The 22,624-nt window shown below is 45.5% G+C and overlaps 1 protein-coding gene and 1 pseudogene across 8 annotated transcripts in view; both read left to right on the plus strand.

The window, feature by feature from the left end:
• The window catches only part of LOC147421251 (uncharacterized), a 123,632-nt gene that overhangs the window by 73,701 nt on the left and 27,307 nt on the right, over positions 1 to 22,624 (plus strand). For all 8 annotated transcript variants that reach the window (XM_086504239.1, XM_086504240.1, XM_086504237.1 and 5 more), the window contains 2 exons: positions 11,326 to 11,592; positions 12,162 to 12,218. In XM_086504239.1, coding sequence (XP_086360365.1) covers positions 11,326 to 11,592; positions 12,162 to 12,218 — 324 coding nt within the window. The remainder of the gene's footprint in view (positions 1 to 11,325; positions 11,593 to 12,161; positions 12,219 to 22,624) is intronic.
• Positions 14,078 to 17,544, plus strand: LOC147421252 (uncharacterized; annotated as a pseudogene).

A 22,624-nucleotide genomic window follows, 5' to 3' on the forward strand; every position in this document is an offset into this window, starting at 1 on the left:
TGTAGGGTGGTACGCTTTGGCCTTCACCCGAAATTCTTTACTTTAGACACATACAAAGAGCACTTTAGAAAGGTAACTTGCGATGGGAATTAACACTTAAGCGCACACGTGGCTTGAACCTAGAATGCTCCGAGCGTACACCGACAACCTGTAGGCCCCAAAATTGGCGCCCCTTTCGGTATTTCTTTATTCTTTAATAGGGTAATTACAAAGAAGTGTCTTGGGAATTATTTACCTGTATCCAACTAGATACTACCTGTGCTGGCAAAATTTCAGCAGCATAACAATCCCAAAACTTGCATGAAATAGCTGTACATTAGTCAAATAAAGAGCCCTCTTGTGGAGCATCACATAACTGACGTACGGGAGAGAGAGAGCAGTGTGTAGTGTGCAGGTCATCACTCCTAGCACCACACTGTACATAGAGAGGAAAGCAAGCACTCCATAGCTCTTAACCTGTGACAGTTTCTCAATGAAGCATCCCCCCATGATAAATCGAGCGTCCCCTTTTCTGCGCTTGACCTGTAATGCATCTGTGAACAATAGATGCAAAAGGGGAAGATTCCATGGCTGCCAAAACCTGCGTATCGCTGAAAACGCAGCAAAATAACCCTGCAAATACGCATCTTATGCCTTCGAATGCTGAAAATGAGCTCCTTGGTCCTAGGTAAAGTCATGGAAGCTCAAAAATGGAGAGAATTGGCTGAAAATCAGAGTTATCAGCCTCCAAAACTGCTCCAAAAAGTTAGTTACGAGTTCTGTTCTCCCAGACTTGGTAAATTGGCCAAAAAGTGCCACTTGGCACTCATACATGCAATTTCCCCTCATTGGGCTTTCCGCTTAAAAATCTCTTAACTGGTGCATTAGTTGACTTTGCAGCAGAGTAATAAAATGTTCCCCTTGTCATTCTGAAGCTAATAACGTGAACAGATTTCATGGCCCAAAATAGCAGTTCCCTAAATTTTAGGGGATACTTCCGTTAGGCTCCCATTGGTCATATGACCGCATCCAAAAATGCAATATAGCCGAGTTGTTGGGTACTTTCCTTTGGTGACCCACCTTGACATTGTACCTTTATTGAGTTCACTTCCTAGTATTCACCAACTTGCTAAGTGCGACGGGGGGACCTACATGATCTTGAACTGAGCCTAGACATCCTTTTACTTTACAAGTTCCAATGCGGACTAACTTCCCATCTGCGGGTGAAACTACCGTTCACATTGGCCATACAACGTCCGACCATTTGCAACTTCAAAAAGAGGGTCTCAAAAATTAAATAAAAATCATTGAAAAGAAACCAACAACTAAGGTTAGCAGTTGCCACGTCCTCATGACATACCCCCTTCTTGAAATCGAAAACGTCCTCGATTGCATATCGTAAATACATGCAACTGATGATCTTGTGTTGTTAGTACTCTTTTATCATGGCATGTATCCGCAAGAAAGGTCGTAACACATAGATACAAATGACTTAATGAGACCTTTATACTTTTGTCATTTCCATCTATTACACTGAATTCATATGTACATATGATGTGCTAGCTCTATCATTATCCCTCCTTTTCACACGTTGGGTTGAGGCATAAGTAGGTTGTAATCCAAAGACCTCAAGGTTAAGCTGCAATACATTTGGTGACTCTGACAGTTCATGCTCTTCCATCCACTTTCCATCCATAGGTGGATAGTTCTTGAACTTAACCACATAGCATCTTGCAACCTGTCCCTTAACTTTTACCTGTGCAAGAGGCTCTTGCCTCTACAAACGAGCATAATTCCACAACAGTGTAGCGTACTACCCACGACAAAGTAAGCTCAAATTTCAAGATGATTTACCAATGCGTCAAAGAATCCAAGCAATCGCCTGAGAGAATCGGCGAGCAGCTTGCCACTTGGCAGACCCACATCACTCCCGTAGGAGATCTAGTGGCCAATCTACCACCGTGAGACCTCTCCCTATCTTATCTTGGTTCGTACTTGAAAACCCTAAAAACGCAGCAAAAAATCAGCCCTAATTTGATCACTTTTTGGCAAGGCGAACATGTGGAATTTCCTGTCTGTGCTGTGAAGAGGAACCCTCTTCCATAATGCCCTTCCCTTTGTCGGCCATAGTATAATCCCGCGTTCGTGTACTCTGTCTCTTTACCCGAAACAACCGAGGCTCACTTCTTAAGGAAAAAGTGATTGATATCCCGGCAATGGAACCTTGAAACCCGCCCGTCAGGGCGGTAGGCTTGTTAGGAAATATGACGTAGCTAAGTAGATAATTGAGTAGATTACTTAATGGAGAGAGATAATTTTCACACACAAGAGATTATAGAGTAGAGAGAGAGAGAGATACACTCGATATACCTGTTCACCCAATGGGGGCTACATCCACGGGAAAGCAGCCACTTAATGGCTTTAGTACTTCAAACAAGAAATAGGTTACAAAGAGATTATACCCTTAATAGATCTCTAGCCTTGCTTCACTCTCACCACCTCACACCCACTTTGTTGCATCAACTTCACACTATGAAATGTGTGTAGAAATGGCCTCCTTGTATAGGCCAAAAAAGCTACCCTCTCTCATGAGAGGCAGCCATGTGTAGTCGCCTTTGTGTAGATAAGTCCAAATTGGATCCTCCAATTCGCCCATGTGTGGCCGCCCTTGAGAAGACAAGTCCTCCTTTGAATTCGGCCACCGGCCATTGACCACCGACCACCGACCACTGGCCATTGACTACCGGCCACCAGCCAAATGACCGATCGTTTTCCGACCACTTTTCAGCCGCCGTCCAACCATAATATTCCGGCAAGTGATTTTGTTTTGCAACGAGTGATTTTTTCTTCATGCACGATGGCTTCTGGTCATAATGGGGGCCTTACAAATGTGCGTTTTTAATCGTCTTATGATTATGGAAGAGTTGCAAAATCCTCCTTATGCTAGACATCAAAATTTATGTCATGATTTCTTATGGCTAACTATGAGGATTGATGTTAAGAAATATATTCATCCTTCTAGGTATGTAAAACAGTTCTCTATTTATACAAGTAAAACTCTTGATCTCTGGTATCCTCTTTGTATTGTTGGGAGACCTTGGGAACATGTTTCAATCGATTTTCTCACTTGTTTTTATGTCGCTGTTCATAAACATGATATGGTTTGGCCCAAAGATGATCAATTTAGCAAAGAGGCACACTTCATTCCTTGTAATTAAGCTCACTGCCCATCAAGCCGTACTTGTGTATTTAAAGTTCGTTTTCCTACGTCGTGGCTTACTTTAAGAGCAAAAATTGACGCATCATTTGAGGAGATGATTTTGGACTCTTGATAGAACATAAAAGACACATAAGGCTACACATGGGATGACTTGGGATTGATCATGGGAAACACACTGAACGACGTAAGTGCAAAGGAGGGGTGGTTTTTGAAAAAGTACATAAGCATATAAGTTAAAGGTAAGAACGGTTTCCCAAACTCATGTCCATACAATTTTTAATATATAAATGTGGCAAACACGCTTATATTCAACTTGGAATCTTTATTTGTGGTAAGCTCAAAAAATTGAACTGATTTACAAGGGGTAAATCATGCTCCATACTTAACAAGGCTTTGGCTTACACCCGAAATTCTTTACTTTAGACACACACACAGAGCACATTAGAAAGGTAACCTGCGACAAGAATTAACACTTAAGCACATACACGGCTCGGAAGCTAGAATGCTCCGAGCGTACGCCGACAACCTGTAGGCCCCAAAATTGGCGCCCCTTTCGGTATTTCTTTATTCTTTAAGCGGGTAATTACAAAGAAGAGTCCTGGGAATTCTTTACCTGTATCCAGCTAGATATCACGTGTTCTAGCAAAATTTTGGCAAATAACAATCCCAAAACTTGCCCGAAACCAATTCCCTTGCTAGAACTCACTTCCACTTGCATAAACCCTCTGATTGCTGCCCAAAAGCAGTAAATTCTGCACGCTATATTTACTGGTTTTTCATCTATTTTCAGCCCTAAACAACCTCCGAACTAACAATGGGGCACATTTCCCAATGATTCTGGCATCATGGCTGCTGCCAAACAATCCAAAAACAGCACGTACACAGTGCTGAAAACGCACCTGTTTGGTGAGGTTATGACCCTCACCGGTGCCTGCTTTGGAGTAGCAATTAGCTACTCCCGTTCCTGCTCAAGAAGGCTCTTGCCTCGGCACAAAAGCATGAAACCACACATCTGTACATCAGTCAAATAAAGAGCCCTCTTGTGGGGCATCACATAACCGCACGTAGGGGAGAGAGAGAGCAGTGTGTAGTGTGCAGCTCATCACTCCTAGCACCACACTGTACATAGAGAGGAAAGCAAGCACTCCATACCTATGGAAGCTTCTCAATGAAGCATCCCCACAGCATAAATCGAGCGCCCCCTCTTCTGCGATTGACCTGTAATGCATCTGTGAACAAACAGATGCAAAAGGGGATGATTCCATGGTGCCAAAACGTGCGTATCGCTGAAAACACAGCAAAACAGCCCTGTAAACACGCATCTGATGCCTTCAAATACTGAAAATAAGCTCCTTGCTCCTAGGTAAAGTCATGAGAAACTCAAAAATGGAGAGCAATGGCTGAAAATCAGAGTTATCAGCCTCCAAAACTGCTCCAAAAAGTCAGTTACGAGTTTTGTTCTCCCAGAATAGGTAAATCGGCCAAAAAGTGCCCCTTGGCACTCATACATGCAATTTCCCCGCATTGGGTTTCCCGCTTAAAAATCTCTTTTCCGAGACTTGGTAAATTGGCCAAAAAGTGCCACTTGGCACTCATTTATGCAATTTCCCCACCGTGGGCTTCTCGCTTAAAAATCTCTTATCTGGTGCATGAATTGACTTTGCAGCATAGTAATAAAATACTTCCCTTGTCATTCTGAAGCTAATAACGCGAAAAGATTTCATGGCCCAAAATAGCAGTTCCCTAAATTTTAGGGGATACTTCCGTTAGGCTCTCATTGGTCATCTGACCGCATCCAAAAATGCAATATAGCCGAGCTGTTGGGTACTTTCCTTTGGTGACCCCACCTTGACATTGTACCTTTATTGAGTTCACTTCCTACTATCCTCCAACTTGCTAAGTGCGACGGGGGTACCTACATGATCTTGAACTGAGCCTAGACATCCTTTTACTGTGAGAGTTCCAATGCTGACTAACTTCCCGTCTGCGGGTGAAACTACCGTTCACATTGGCCATACAATGTCCGACCATTTGCAACTTCAAAACGAGGGTCTCAAAAATTAAACAAAAATCATTGAAAAAAAACCAACAACTAAGGTTAGCAGTTGCCACGTCCTCGTGGCATACCCCCCTCTTGAAATCGCAAACGTCCTCGATTGCATACCATAAATACATGCAACTGATGATCTTGTGTTGTTAGCACTCTTTTATCATGGCATGTATCCGCAAGAAAGGTCGTAACACATAGATACAAATGACTTAATAACACCTTCATACTTTTCTCATTTCCATCTATTACATTGAATTCATATGTACATATGATGTGCTAGCTCTATCATTATCCCTCCTTTGCAAACGTTGGGTTGGAGCATAAGTAGTCTGTAACCCAAAGACCTCAAGGGAAAGCTGCAATACATTTGGTGACTCTGACAGTTCATGTTCTTTCATCCACTTTCCATCCATAGGTGGATAGGTCTTGAACTTCACCACATAGCATCTTGCAACCTGTCCCTTAACTTTTTATCTGTGCAAGAGGCTCTTGCCTCTGCAAACGAGCATAATTCCACACACTGTAGCGTACTACCCATGACCAAGTAAGCTCAAATTTCAAGATAATTTACCAATGCGTCAAACAATCCAAGCAATCACCTCAGAGAATCGGCGAGCAGCGTCCCACTTGGCAGACCCACATCACTCCTGTAGGAGATCTAGTGGCCAATCTACCACCGTGAGACCTCTCCTTATCTCATCTTGGTTCATACTTGCAAACCCTTAAAACGCAGCAGAAAATCAGCCCTAATTTGACCACTTTTTGGCAAGGCGAACATGTGGAATTTCCTGTCTGTCCTGTGAGGAGGAACCCTCTTCCATAATGCCCTTCCCTTTGTCGGCCATAGTATAATCCCGCGTTCCTGTACTCTGTGTCTACCCAAAACAACTGAAGCGCACTTCTTGAGGAAAAAGTGATTGATATCCCGGCAATGGAACCTTGAAACCGGCTTGTAGGGCGGTAGACTTTGGCTTTCACCCAGCATTCTTTACTTTAGACACACATAGAGAGCACTTGAGAGAGTTAACCTGCGATGGGAATTAACACTTAAGCGCACACACGGTTCGGAAGCTAGAATGCTCGGAGCGTACACCGACAATCTGTAGGCCCCAAAATTGGCGCCCCTTTCGGTATTTCTTTATTCTTTAAGAGAGCAATTACAAAGAAGAGTCCTGGGAATTCTTTACTTGTATCCAACTAGATACCACATGTTCTTGCAAAATTTCGGCAGCATAACAACCTCAAAACTTGCCCAAAACCAATTCGCCTGCTAGAACTCACTTCCACTGGCATAAACTCTCTGATTCCTGCCCAAAAGCAGTAAATTCAGCACGTTGTATTTACTGGGTTTTTTATCTGTTTTCAGCCCTAAACAGCCCCGGAACTAACAGTGGGGCACGATTCCTAATGATTCTTGCATCATGGCGGCTGCAAAACAATCCAAAAACATCACATACACAGCGTTGAAAACGCACATGTTTGGTGAGGTTATGACCCTCACCAGTGCGTGCTTTAGAGTAGCAATTAGCTACTCCTGTTCTTGCTCAAGGAGGCACTTGCCTCGGCACAAAAGCATGAAACAACACAGCTGTACATCATTCAAATAAAGAGTCCTCTTGTGGGGCATCAGATAACCGCATGTAGGGGGGGGAGAGAGAGAGAGCAGTGTGTAGTATGCAGGTCATCACTCCTCTCACCACACTGTACATAGAGAGGAAAGGAAGCACTCCATAGCTCTCTATGATAGGTTCTCAATGAAGCATCCCCCCAGCATAAATCGAGCGCCCCCTCTTTTGGCTTGACCTGTAATGCATCTGTGAACAAATAGATGCAAAAGGGGAAGATTTCCATGGCTGCGAAAACCTGCGTATCGCTGAAAACGCAGCAAAACAGCCCTGTAAACACGCATTTGATGCCTTCGATTGCTAAAATTGAGCTCCTTGGACCTAGGTAAAGTCATGGGAAGCTGAAAAATGGAGAGAAATAGCTGAAAATCAGAGTTATCAGCCTCCAAAATGTCATTTACGAGTTTTGTTTTCCCAGACTTGATAAATTAGCCAAAAAGTGCCACTTGGCACTCATACATGCAATTTCCCCGCATTGGGCTTCCTGCTTAAAAATCTCTTAACTGATGCATGAGTTGACTTTGCAGCAGAGTAATAAAATGTTCCCCTTGTCATTCTGAAGCTAATGGCGCAAACAGATTTCATGGCCCAAAATAGCAGTTTCCTAAATTTTAGGGAATGCTTTCGTTGGACTCCCATTGGTCATCTGACCATCAATGCCCATTGGGACCGCATCCAAAAATGCAATATAGCCGAGCTGTTGGGTACTTTCCTTTGGTGACCCCACCTTGACATTGTACCTTTATTGAGTTCACTTCCTGGTATCCACCAACTTGCTAAGTGCGACGGGGGGACCTACATGATCTTGAACTGATCCTAGACATCCTTTTACTTTACAAGTTCCAGTGCCGACCAACTTCCCGTCTGCGAGTGAAACCACAGTTCACATTGGCCATACAATGTCCAACCATTTGCAACTTCAAAAAGAGGGTCTCAAAAATTAAACAAAAATCATTGAAAAGAAACCAACAACTAAGATTAGCAATTGCCACGTCCTCGTGACAAATGGTTTGGGTTCGAATACCAATGTACTTTAATTGGACACTCCAAGCCAAAGTTATACAACAACACACTAGTGAAAACTACAAACGACTGAACAAAACTTGAAAAGAGGGAGAGAGAGAAGAGGAGAGTCAACATGATACGGCGAAGTTCTGTGCCCAAATGCACTGGCCCCAAAGACTAGCACCCGCACCCCTTCTGATATTTCTTTATTATTGTTTCACAAAGGTACAATGTCCGAGGGTCCTTTCTTTGGCGATGCTCCCGAGCTGGCCCTTGCTCCATATATAAAGGCCCTTGGTCAAAATCATATAAGTGAAAAGCTCTGCTCTAAAAGCTCTGGGTCCCAAAAGCTGACACCTAGATGGCTGTTTTGTAAATCGCAGAAATCCGTACAGTGCCACATCAGTGGTCAGTGCAAAACGCGGGCAGGTTTGTACATTGTGCCATGTTTCAGTCTTTACGCAATATGGGGCCATGCTTTATTTTTAAAAGGGTTTAGACCCCTAGTCGATATCTAGAAGTTGTGTAGGGTTAGGGTTTTTAAACCTAACCCTTCAGTTGTCCTCTTGGCGAAACTCTTAATTTTGGGCATGCCACGTGACACATTTGTGACACAAACATTATTTTTTCAAACAAAGTGTCCTTATATACAAACAAAATGTTTAGACAAGTTCAATCAGATGAGCCCTCCGTCAATCGACTCATAGGGTGAATGGTTTTCTATTCTGTTGTAGTGTAATGAGTCGTTGTTGAATGGCAGTGTTAGCTCCATTCTGATGTTGCCATGGCATGCCCAACAATGCATCACCATGTCCCAACTTCATAATGTCCACTTTGCCATGATAGCCGAATAGTAACAAAATGAGGTCCAATAATTGGTGTAGTTTTGCTAGTGTCTTCAGTAGCAAGCTTGGCCTCTATTTTTTACCCGACTCTTAACCAAGTCAGTGGAAATGAAGTTCTCTGTAGCTCGTGGATCAAGGAAGATAAGTGCTTTGGTACCATGCACGCTTTCGAGAATCTTGAAGAGTTATTACACAAATATGTGGAACTAATTCACCGTTTTTTTTTCCTTTTTGGCTTTAGTAGCTAGTCGATCTGTTATGTAAGGACAGGTTGAAAAAGTTTGGCCTATCTGAAAACATCTAAAACACTGGTGCTCTTGCTTCAGAGTTTCTCTATGCTTCAGAGTGAGCTGTGGCCATTGTTGTTGACTTGGACTCCGTTGATCCTTAAAAGGAATGTTAAATCTGCTGGTTTTTATCGGTGGAAGGTACTTGGGGTTTCTCAGGCTCAAAAACAAGAGTACCCTTTATGAACCTATAACCAATTGCGGCGTGGTCCATAAGCTCTTGCATAGTGATGACGTGTTTAGAAAGGCAATACTCCTATATAGAGTGGTGAAGGCAACCCAATAGTGCATCTCCCACACTGATCCTCCAAGGTTAGATTCTTAAAGAAAGAGACCAGTAGGTACACATCCCAGAATCTTTGATTGTAATCTTCTAAAGCTTCGGTTGAAACCATCTTCAATTTACCCCCCTCTCCTATAAGTTGCACCTCAAAAGGAGATGTGAGGTAACTGCGAGCAAATCCATTCTCAAAAGCTTGCCATGTCCTTGGAGCATTTGGCTTTGTGGACAGAGAACGCCACCATTGCTGCTTGAGAAATCCTGGTCTCCTTAATGTTATCACTGAGGAGGAAATGTTGTTAAACTGTTGTAAGAGCTGAAATGCTTTCTTCCAACTCTAAAGAAGGTAAAGAACTTGATTGTGGATCCACCATCCTTGACATGCATTGGTTGAGGAAGAGTAGGAGCTGGTGGTGGTGGAAAATACGGGTGACCAGAAGGATTGCAATTTTGAAACACAGGAGGTGGCGGTGGAGGCAGAAACAAAGGTAAAGTGGTGCAAATGGAGGTTGTGCAATCACGCGTCAGAAAACACTGCCAAGTGAAATAGTAACAAAATCTCCCAGATGGTGAGTTTAAGCTCTAGAACTGTTGGGTGCCAGAGGTAACACTTGAGGCATAACTAGAAGATTCTTGCAAGAGCTCAGCAATACAGACTTTCAACTGAGAATCTTTATCCAAACAATGATACTCAAAAGTCTGTGAAGTGATCAACTTAGCCATATGTTTTGCCACGATGGCTTTCCGTATTGGCACAAAGTGGGCCTGTTTGTTGCCTGTTCACAACAGTCCGAATACATACCATCATGCCCACCTTAGGCAGATCAAAGATGAAATCCGGATGAAAGTTGTCCCATGGCCTCTCTGGCATAGGAAGCTGAAGCAATCCTGCTGTCTTGTGTTTGTCATACTTAATCTTTATGCAAACGTGCATGGATGCACAAAGGTATCCGCATCTAAGCTGGGGGTAAAAGATGTAAGACTGCGCTAACTGTCTGAGGTGGCCACCGTTGGGCATGCTGTATTTTGTAATGGTGCTACGCTTGATGCCGCTGATGGCTAAGTAGACTTCTGGATCACTGTTAACATGATGATTTTGTTTCAACTAGAATTCTGGGTTTCGTTCATCGTACCATGGCATATGCTTCTCAGTCTGGTTTTGATGGTTGAGCCGGTGCCTTTAAAGTCCTGACTTATTTTTGTGGAGAAGGTATTTTTACTTTTTGGGTGCAATCTTATGTTGACCTAGTTCATCATCCACCAGCTGCGGTGATGGTTTTACCTTGAACTATGCAATTCACCAGACATTGGCTCAGTTACTATGCAGATTGTATGCTATTGGTGTGATGTATCATCGATGTTATGATTCTCTTATCCACAGACTTTAAGAAAAGGGAAACCAACAGCGGGCTGCAGACTCTCTCTATTTTTGAGTTTTCATGACATAAAAATATATCGTATAATGACATGTTATATGTATTAACTTTTTGATCTTTTAGTGAGAAGAGAATGGGGTTTAGGTGGGCCTCTTTATTTGGCAGTTTAAGGGAGTCAAACCTTTAATATTAAGAAATAGATGAAAGGACATCTTCTGAATTCAAACAAGCAAAAACGGCTAGTTTATTTGAATTGAATTTTCGCTCCAAATTGAAATTTAAAATCTAGCAGGTAAAACCGTATTATGTAACATATCAAAAGGAAAGAGCTCGATGTGTAGATCATAGATCTATTATTCCCGCTCGAATTGGAGATTGCATGTAGGAGTTATGGAAGACCAAAAATCATAAAATTGTTCACCTTTTTTTTTGGGAAAATGCATCCTTTGACCACTCGTACAGCTCTCTTACACGCCCACCATTCTTGCACACATGGCGTGTATCTCCATAATCACCTTCATAATCTCCTGGCAAATAAAGAGGCCCTGTTAGACCCCATCCTCTTCCTAAACTGTTGTGTTTTAATTTCTTTCCCAATCGTTTTTAACAGGCTTCTTGCCTTGTGGTGATGACTTGATTGATTCCATAATTTTGGCAGGAGGATGTGTCAGATTTATCGATGCCATCTCCAAATCGAGAGATTGAGCCGATTTCTAATCTCTCCAAGTTCAACTCTTCCAAAATTGATGCAGACGCTCTCCTTATCGAGAAATCGAGAATGCGGAAAAAGCATCACCACCCATGGACACTCAGGGAGGTGATGAAGTTGTTGGAAGGTGTTACCCACTGTGGAGTTGGAAAGTGGGCAGACATCAAAAAGTTTTCTTTTTCGAACAGTGTCTCTCGCTCTTCTACTGACCTAAAGGTTTCTCTCTTTGTTTGTCTTCTATATCCATGTGCGTGTGTGTGCACATGTGGTGTGCACTTGCATGGATTCATTTGCCATCATCCATGCATGGACACGTCTCTGTGTGTGCATCATAACATTGAGAGAGACGTGTAAACGATATTGATTGCCAACTGATACGCTGATCAATTTTGTCATCAAATGCATGCATACTGTCATGCAGACACCCAATTACTTGCATATATGCTTCTTGTATGTGGCTATTCACGACTTTTAATATTCTTAATGCATATATTTTCTGTCAATTAATTTAAATGTCTGTCATTCTACATTTTCCATAATTCCATTGACTAGGGAAATTTCTTCCATGAGTTTTTATGTTCTCATTTTTGTTGTGATTTAGCAGACATCACATGATGTTTGATAAAGCCATCAAATGAGCGCACAAATGTTTCTATGTGTTTTGTCCAAGGTGCAGATTACTGGGCTGGCTTAAAAAAACCTACAGGAATATATGTGGGAATAACTCACTGTTTTGTTTTCTCTTCTTTGGTCCATGAAAAAGCTCATTGTTTTTTATGTTGCAGGATAAATGGCGGAATCTAGTAAGAGCCAGTAATACACATTTTAAGATGGGAGGAAAGGTAAATGCGAGCACCCTTGGCATGTTGTCTTGCTTTTGAGAATAATTTTTACATTCCTGTAAACTGCAATGCTTGGAACTCGCATGTCATGATTTTTCCTGAATGTTGAGATTGCATGTCAAATAATTCACAGGACATTGGGGATGGGTCATAGAAGATTGAGGCCACAATGTGGCAAGTATCTACTTCAAAACACTCTCTCACTCTCTCTCTCTCTCTCTCTCTCTCTCTCTCTCTCTCTCTCGTGCAGGTCTGCCCCCTGTCAGGCCACGCGCAGGTCTCCTCAGGTCGCGCAGGTCTGCCCCTGTCAGGCCAGGTTGCCCTGCGCTCGCAGCCCCTGCTACGCGCCTGAGCTACTGCTTGGGTTTTTTTCGCGCAACTGCTTAGTCTTGCTTCGCGCGACTGAACCTGTTCCCATTACTGCCCGTAAGGCCCTGCCCATCAACAGTACGGCGCCCAGACTGTCTGCCCAACTGAACCCGTCAGCAGTCATTTACCAGAAACCCTGTTTTACCCGTCAGCAGTCAACGGATACCCAGCATATCGCCTGTTCCCACTGCCGCTGCTCGTCATTTATACCAATGGGCCTCACGCTTTGAGCCACTCCCCTTGAACCCTGAACCCGACCCGGCTATGGCAAAAGGGGCCACAAAGGACGACATGGCCAAGATGGAGGACAAGCTACACGCCACGATTAAAGAAAACAAGAAATTGACCGACTCCGCCATCACCAATATCATCAACCGCCTCTCCAAACTTGAGAAGGAAGTAGAAGTCTTGAACAAAGAGAAAGAAGAATGGGCAAGGGAGAAGGAAGCTAAAGAAGAGGAAAAAAAGAAAGAGCTTGAGGGATGGAAGAAAGCCCAAGAAGGATGGAAGAAGGAGAAGGAAGAGATGCATGAGCAAATGGCCATCCTCAAGGCCTCAATCGCATCCCTTACCCCCGAGGAAGGGGAAATCAACAATGACGCAAAGGAGGCCATCAAAGAAGAACTCACTAAAGCCCTTACTGAGAGCTTGGAAGACAAGCTCAAAGCCACGAAGGAGGGATGGGTAGAAGTGGTCAAAAAGAACCTCAAGAAAGAAGCGAAAGAGGACGCCCACAAGGAAGAAGCTTTCCTTGTACACACCACCCTTGAAGAGGAGAAGATGCGGAATGCCCGTCGCCTCAATATATGAGTCACCGGCATTGAAGAAGGGAAGGAATCCACCCCCGAGAAAGATGGTAAAACCTTATGCAACACACTTGGCTACAAAATAGAAGACCCAACCCCTTCACCAAAGCTTGGCGAGCCGGCAAAGACCTCACCAAGAAGAGGCCTCTTATACTCCAATTCCCATCGGAAGAGGCACGCACCCTTTTCATCCGAAAGAGGGTAATCCTACGAGGTCTCACGGGCCCCCCTATCTACTTAGATGACGACCTCACAAAAATGCAAGTGGAGCATAGAAGAGCATGCATGCCTCGGATCCAACAAGCGCGCAATGAAGGAAAATGAGCCTCCTATCGTGACGGCTGGGTCATCATCGATGGCAAGGCCGTAGCGTAGGAACTCGCGACCTATGGGACACTATATGAGGAGATACACATAGCAGTTTGGAACTGCAATGGCTCTTTGTGGACACACCCAGGGAGATTGGAGGAGGTGATGCATAACAGAGACATCATTCTACTCACAGAGACACATGAGAGCTGAGAGAGAGGTCTACCTCGAGTACAGGACTATCAATGGGAGTCTACACACAGGAAGTGCACACGGCACAACACCACTAGAGGATCTGGCGGAGTAGCAGTCCTCTACCGCCGCTTACTGCATAGCAGGATACGGATAGTAGCTTGTGACCCAGGAGCACGCTACATGTGGGTGCGGATTGAGCTCTCTGAGGAACACATTCTCTACATTGCCATTTGCTACTTTGCACCCAGTGGTTCTAGATTCGCACAGACAGGCAGAGGAGAGACAGATGAGGCTCATACACAGGGCGGGGAGGAGGAGGATGATACACTTTCACCATATGCATGTCTCAGGGAGGAGATCATGGAATACTCCAGGCTAGGAGAAGTTTTCCTCACGGGAGACTTCAACACCAGGACACAGAGTAGACAGTGTGACATCTACGACTTTGACGACCCAGAGCTACTCTCCACCATGGAGAACACAGAGGCAGAGAGGACTTCCAGAGACACCACCACACCGACACCATACGGGCGACATCTACTTCGTTTGGGATCACAGCACCGTCTCGTTATTTACAACTGGATGGCGCAATGGCCATCATCTGGAGGCCTGACTTGCATACCACCATCAGTACCCAGTGGCGGCAGTACAGTGGACTACATCATCGGCTTCAGAGAGGCAGCTCATCTCCTCACATCCTTCACCATCCCCCCATTACCTATTGGGGCTGACCGTGCATATCTTGCTCTCTCTTTCACTGGCTCACCCATCTCACACACACCACCTACACTCACACCACACACCACCATACATTTCACACATGAGCTAGCCAGAGTTTACTCATCACATGTCTACGAAGGGATCTACACTCTCGACCCAGATACACCACTCTCTACACTCACTAGCCAGCTTTCCGCGGTTCTACACACCTCGGCCCTCAGCTGCTTTCCACATACTACCCACATTGGTAGACCTCCACCCTCTGGGACGATGCCCCAGAACCGGTGGTACGATGAGGAGTGTAGGGATCTATACAGGCAGCTACGGGCTCGACGAGCCTTGGAGGAGATCACTGAGAGCGAGGTCAAGCGACAGATGAAGGCCATCACACGCCGTAAACGGCGGGCCTTCGAAGAGGCACAGGAGCTTGAGCTATACCATCTTCTCATGAGTACTGACTGCGCCACCGGATGGAGGATTCTCAGAGAGCCACGCCCCACCACCCCCTCGGAGGATCCTCAGATTTGGCATGACTACGCCGAGCGCCTATACCAGATACTTGGGCAGCCACTGATCCCGGAGCCATCCGACCCCCAACCTACCACCTCGACTTTCTTCACATCTAGTATGGTGAAGAGGGCTATTCGACGCCTCCAACATGGCCGCTCAGCCGACCACACTAGACTACAGAGTGAGCACCTCATCTATGCAGCAGACACCCTCTCCCCCTTGATAGCACGTCTCTTCAACCGTGCTTTGGTTGAGGGACTACCAGAGGAGTGGACCATGCACACCATCGTGCCTATCCACAAATCTGGTGACACCTTGGACCCAGGGAACTACAGGACTATCATGATTGGCCACACATTGGCCAAACTATATGGAGCATTTCTTGAGGCAGAGCTCAGCACATACGCAGAGGCATCAGGGCTACGTGCACCAGGACAGGCAGGGTTTCGACGCACTTTCTCGACCATCGACCACATCTTCGTGCTTCGTTGCCTGATCGACGGAGCGAAAGCACGGAAGAGACGACTCTACTGCTGCTTTGTGGATTTCCGCAAGGCTTTTGATACTATCCCTAGAGAGAGACTCTTTCAGCGTCTCCAGGAGCTACAGATACCATCTGAGATGATATGGGCCATTCATTCTTTGTATGCACAGGTCATAGGTAGAGTGCGGTGCCCAGGTGGAGTATCAGACCCCATGCTATCACCATTGGTGTGAAGCAAGGATGCCCCCTCTCCCCGACCCTATTTGGCCTCTACATCGACGAGATAGCAGACTACATCCTACGAGCAGGCGGGGCGGGCTCCGACTTGGCAGGTACACCAGTCCATATTATGCTCTATGCAGATGATATTATTCTAGTTTCTGAGACACAGGAGGGACTACAGAGCCACCTACGCGCCTTGGATCATTTCTGCACACATAGAGGGCTCACAGTGAACCTTGGCAAGACCAAGGTCATGATTTTCCACACCTCCAGGACAGTCCGAAGTAGAGCAGTGCTCATTGTAGCAGGTGGACAGGTTGAGGTAGTTGATTCATATGTATACTTGGGGGTGACTTTCACTGGCACCACTGGCAGATTTTCCATGACCCAGGCAAATAGAGACCGGCTTACACGAGGATATGCAGCACTGGCCACCTTAGAGCGCAGATGCCACCAAGCCCACTTCCAAGAGCCCCGTACCAAGGGGTGGCTTTTTGACACTCTAGTTACACCTGCCATGATGTACGCTGCCGCAGTATGGGCACCAGGGCTACCGGCATCTCTCTGGACATAGATAGAGCGCCCACAGATCATTATGATTTCTCGTTTGCTCCATAGCAAACCATCAGTACCACACGACATCATCAGAGCAGAGCTAGCGGCACCCCCAATGCTAGTAGAAGCCCTCTTTCAGATTGTTTGCTTCATTCAGTGCATGCGAGAGCTTCCACCAGACAGACTCACCCGCAGAGCTTTCGAGGCATCGATACAGCTACACCAGGCGGGGGACACCAAAGCATGGTACTCGTAGGTCACAGAGTGGTTCACATCACATGGCCTAGACATCACAGACTTGCCTCCTTTTCAGTATGATCCCGACTCCCCACACATACATCTCTCACACCATGAGAGGAATAGAGTTCTCAGATAGGATCTCTGGCAGCTATACATCAGAGAGACATGGATCACACCCAGAGAGCCTCTTCCTACGAAGAGGCAGTACTACAGAGACCACTTCCTGACCATCCTAGCAGATGGGTTCATCCAGAGACCGAGGTACATGGATGTCTACATGCCGCATAGAGCACGGGTCGCCATTGGACAGCTCAGAGTATCATCACACCAGCTAGAGATTTAGGCAGGGAGAGCTACACATGTCCCCAGAGCAGAGAGGATATGCAGACTTTGCACAACAGACATTGAGAGTGAGGAGCATTTTGTATGCAGATGCAGAGCATATGAGGAGATCAGAGGCAGATACCCGACCTTGTTTGCAGATCAGCCCACCTTACATCAGATTCTTGAGTCCAGAGACCAGCGACAGTTCGGCCGCTTCCTCATAGAGGCACAGCAGCACAGGGACTCTCTCCTTCAGACATCATCAGTCGTGAGAGACGAGCGCCAGACACAGCTCACAGACTTCTTCCAGAGGGACACAGTAGTACCACCATCCCAGATTACTCAGAGAGGAGTGACTCTACAACAGGCTGAGGAGGTCCGAGCTCGCAGGCGTCGACGTCCCCACAGACGTAGGGCACCCCGACTTCACCAGAGAGAGATCCAGGAGATTCAGGAGCGCTACTACAGATCTCTAGAGGAGAGACGCATTCGGGCTTTTGCAGACCCAGCCGCCATCCTACGGGGATTGTTCACACCTCACCCACCCATGCATCATGTCTTACACCCTGATTACGGGACTGGATGGAGCTAAAGATATGATAGCACTTTCTCTCATGATTGTATATACCCCAACATATAGGATTGCATTTTTTCCCTGGTTTAGAGCTCCATCCCCCCCTACCCTTGTACCACCTCCCTTCTCTCCTAGTCATTACACAGGATAGCTATTTTTTGCTTTGTACCTTTTATCCTTCACAGGATATCCATAGGACACTTACCCCCATGTAATTTGATTTGTCTCATAGGCCGATTTCGGCCTCTTATGGACGTAAAAAATCTCTCTCTCTCTCTCTCTCTCTCTCTCTCTCTCTCTCTCTCTCTCTGCACCATCCTCATCTGCACTCTGGATGTCAAGAGAGTATGGCTTGATCCTCTATTGTAGTCTCCGTCGATGGTGTGTAGCCCTCTCTCTCTCTCTCTCTCTCTCTCTCTCTCTCTCTCTCTCTCTCTCTCTCTCTCTGAGACAGTTTGCGCTGGAGGTCACAAGCGCAGAGCTCACAGCCAGACAGGGCACGCAGGGGAGACCTTCGTGCAGAGGCTTCACATACAGAGCCCTCTCTCTCTCTGATAAAGATGCCCACGCAAGCAGGTTCTGTGCGAGCAAAAGAGTTCTCTCCTATTGAGCTTGCAGAGTTGTGCGCCGAAGGACATCCTACGCGAGCTGGTGATCCTACGCGCTGGTGACCCTACGCGCTAGACATCCTACGCGATTTTTCATTTTGATCCTACGCGCTGGTGATCCTACTTGCTGGACATCCTACGTGAGCTAGTGATCTCCTACGCGCTGGTCTCCTACTCGAGCTGCACACCCACTCCCCCCGCCTCCTGTGACAGCGCGCCCAGCCCCTGCGCATTCTCCTGCAAAGCTACTGCCGCACTAAGAGAAGAAGCGAGGCCAGCAGAGCGGGAGAAATGGGTGGCCGGCTATGGTAATGGCACGCGCTAGAGCCGGGCAACTCAGACGCGACAAACAGCCGTTGGCGGTAGCAAGGGAGGACGTGGATATGCGCGTGCACTAGGGGACGAAGCAAAGGCAGCAGAGGGATGCGAGCCTGTGTAGGCTAGGGTTGGTTGTAAGCTCCTCTACGTGTAGAAAGACTTTCTACGCATAGAAGGTCCTATCCTACGCGCGCCCCTGCATTTATCTACGCGTAGTACCTCCTACGTTAAAGTTTAAAGACTTTTAAGTTTTAAGTTAAACTTTTAAGTTCTGCCTTACTCTCAGTCCCTCACCCTAGTACCCTACCCCACATTTGTGTCTCGGGTTCGATGGATCCGCCTTCCGAAGGGGAAGGGCCGGGTGTAGACAGCTACACCACCCAAAAAAAGACAACAGCTACATTTAAACGGAGAACAGAGACACTGTACTATCACCAGGATCCTTACGAGTTGGGAAAACCTCCAAGATACATGATACATGATGAGCTAATGATAGAGAAGGTCCAGGCGATGCTCAAATCAGAGCTAAACTATATGAGGGATGACATCAGGAAGGAAATGCACGCGAGCGCTGAGAGCTATAGGAACTCCATGTATGGAGACATGATGAGAGAACTAAGGAGAGAGATCTGGGGGATACAAAATGAGGAAAATCAGATCTTGAAAACGGAATTACGAAACCTAATCAAGGCCGAAGTAAATGTAACAGAATGCGTTATGCAAAAGAAACTCGATGAGGCAGTAGCAAGTTTTGAAGCATGGAGAACAAATATGGAAAAGCACATGCGGGAAAAAGATGCAATAATCGAGGAGCTAAAAGGAGAACTTGGGGCTTGCAAATCTGCAACTAAGGAGAAGGGAGACAACCAACCTTCGGTGCTGAAGGAGCTCGACAACATGAAGGATCAAATAAAAGCTCTACGGGAAGGAGATGAACAGAAATCGAAAACGGCATCTTCATGGGCGGACCGTCTTTGTAAGACACAAGAAAAGGTTGATGAAGCAGAGAAATGGATTGAGGATGCGAAGAAAGGGAAGGCCCAGATGCCCTAGACCACACCTACCTCCACCATTATTAATATGACCATTGAGGAAGAGCAGAAAAGGAAGAATCTGGCTCTGCATGTGCGGGTCACAGGAGTCAAAGACATAGAGAAAGTAGATGATGAAGTGAAGGAACTGCTACAACGCATGGGCATCACAGAGCCTACTCACACAAGTGCATGGAGAGTGGGCAAGAAAGGAATCAATGAGAAGGGAAACGTAAAGGATAGGGCACTTATTCTCCGATTCCCGAATATAGAAATAAGGAAAGAATTTCTAAAGAAGAGGCCAACTCTTAAGAAAACCGGTATTTTCCTGGGAGATGACCTTACATTGGCACAAGTGGCACACATGCAAGAGTTGATGCCAGAGATCAGGGCAGCAAGAGAAAAGGGGAAAATCGGCTTTTATAGAGGAGGGAAAGTAGTGGTTCTGGGAAAGCGCTCATCATGACGGTGCGAGACCTATGGGGCGACGCCCTGGATAGCTGCGTTGAATTGTAATGGATCATATAGGCTAGATGTAGGTGCCTTTGAAGACAGCTTTAGGGACAGAGACATAGTTTTCTACTCAGAGACACACCAGATACCAGGACAGCTTATGCCACATGTGAAGGGTTATTTATGGGAAACAGCTGGTCGACCAGACAAGAGATCTCTATGGGGTAGCCGGGGTTCAGGAGGAGTAGCAGTCTTATTTAAAGAGGAGCTGAAACCACTACTACAGATTATCAGGAAAGATGAGCAAGCAAGGTATATGTGGGTGAGAATGAGAGCCGAGACAGGTAGATTTCTATATATCGCTATATGCTACTTCCCTCCAAGTACATCAGTCTACTCCTCACGTAAAGGACAGTCCCCTTTCTCCATATTGAATAATGACATATGGGAGTTCTCTAGAGATGGAGACATCGTTCTCTTAGGAGACTTTAATGCCAGAATGGCCAACTCTCAAGCAGTATTCTATGATACTCATGAGGAAATGCTCAGAGAAGTTGATTTATTACAGAGGGGACTCACTAGAAACTCTAAGGATAAAGAACACATGGGAGACACCTCATGGAGATGGCAACTATACATGGTTTGGCCATACTTAATTGTCTAGAGAATTTCCCTTTATCTGGGGGATTCACATGCTTCCCGCACAGGCATGGGGCCAGTACAGTGGATTATGTCAAGACTTCACCAAGCTTTATTTCTAGTATCGAGGACTTTAAGGTGGGACCCAGACCGGTTGGGATTGCAGTGGATCATGCTCTCTTGACCCTATCAATCTCCTTCCAATACAATGCCTCTCAAGCACAAAGGAAGAAGACACACACAAGGTATACTTTTACGCCAGAGACTGATTCAGTCTATGTGGAAAAGATCTATAATAGGATGTGGGCAGCCGAGCGAGTATATATTGTAGAGGAGATTACTTCTCAGCTAACAAAGATACTACATGGAGCAGCACAAGACGCATACCCACATACTCAATCTGATAAGAAGAGAGGATCTGGGAACATGCCTCAAAACAGTTGGTAGGACGAGGAATGCAGAGAGACGAGAAGCAAGGTCCAGAAAGAGCTTACACTTGGGATCATCACATATAAGCAGTCGCGGATTGCTCTTCGGTGTATAGTACGTCGCAAGAAAAGCGCATTCGTAGCCAAACTGGAGAAGGATCTATATCAACTCTTCTTGAGTCAAGACTCACATGAGGCCTGGCGTTTATTTCACGAGCACTCACCGCCTCCGACGATTACTTCTCCTGAGATTTGGGGTCAATATGTAACATCATTATATATGGTATCAGGACAACCTCCATTACCAGATCCACTAGAGCCATGCCCTGCTACTAGTACTTTCTTTACTACGGAAATGGTGAAAAAAGCCATTGATAAGATGAAGAGCATATTGTAACAGACTTGGACACTCCAAGTCAAAAATCAATCGCGACAGCACCAAGTAACCACTTCAAAACAATTCACAGATCACAATAGAATTGCACTGGCACGGCAGAGTTCCGTGCCTAGAGATATTGGCCCCAAAGACTGGCGCCCCTTTCGGTATTTCTTTTTATATTAATCACATCAAAGTACAAGAGAGTGGCTAGGGTTTCACTCTCAGACTCTGCGTCCAAATGCTCTGAGAAGTGAGGCCCTCACCACTAATTTAAAGGTTACAAGGGATGCCCAAAAGCAAAGCCCCAAAAGCTTCAAATCAAAAGCAATTTCTCTCTCTCTCTCTCACAGAGAGTCAAAACTTGAAAGCAAATGCATTCTCTCTCTCTTTCTCATATTGTAGAGAAAAAGCAAAATTTGCGTCGCTCATCATTTTCAAAAAGTTTTTTTTTTAAAAAAAATAGCCTCCTCGATTTCCGGAAATTAGGGTTTTTGGCAGAAATTAGGGTTTATGCTGTCCGCCATGTCATCACTTTGTGACATACCCCCCTCTTGAAAGCATTGTAATCGATCGCGATTACGCCTGCAAAACCGACAAAAGCAATAAACCGTCTTAGCAGACACTGACTGTTAGTACCTACGTACTAGGAACACACATCTAGCACATGTACAAAATCGACAGTCACATCACACGACATCACAGGACATCACATGACATTCAACATTCATTCGGATCTTAGACCATGATTTATCGGCAATGTAGCTAGCAATCACAGCTAGGTCCAATCGGGACCTCATCGATGTCCGATTGACTAAGCCCTATTGCAACCATGTCTATTCGAGATCGATCAGACCAAAATGCTGCAGTCATTTCGGCTATCAGTTCCTGCACTCACAAGAAGTCAAGAACAAATCAGTATCATTATCAGGAATTCCATTTCATAAAGTCATCCAAAAGAATACTGTCGGCTCTCAGTATCCCTGAAGCTCAGAGAGACATCAGTGACTTTAGTATCAAAATCGAGGCATCTGTTGACAAAGGAGCGGAGTAACTCTCCTCTTATGCATCCCACTGTACCAGATCTTCGGCCAAGCTGAGTTTTTGGATTCCATTTGGAGTAGACTATGCTAAACCAAAACATCGAGGTAAAGTTTCACAATCTGAGGAGTATCTGTGTTCTCGGCAGATCAAAAATGAAATCCATTGCAATACTTTCCCAGGGGTTGGTGGGTATGGGTAAAG

The sequence above is a fragment of the Adiantum capillus-veneris genome, chromosome 28, assembly GCF_014529385.1.
Source record: "Adiantum capillus-veneris isolate H3 chromosome 28, ASM1452938v2, whole genome shotgun sequence".
NCBI lineage: Eukaryota > Viridiplantae > Streptophyta > Polypodiopsida > Polypodiales > Pteridaceae > Adiantum > Adiantum capillus-veneris.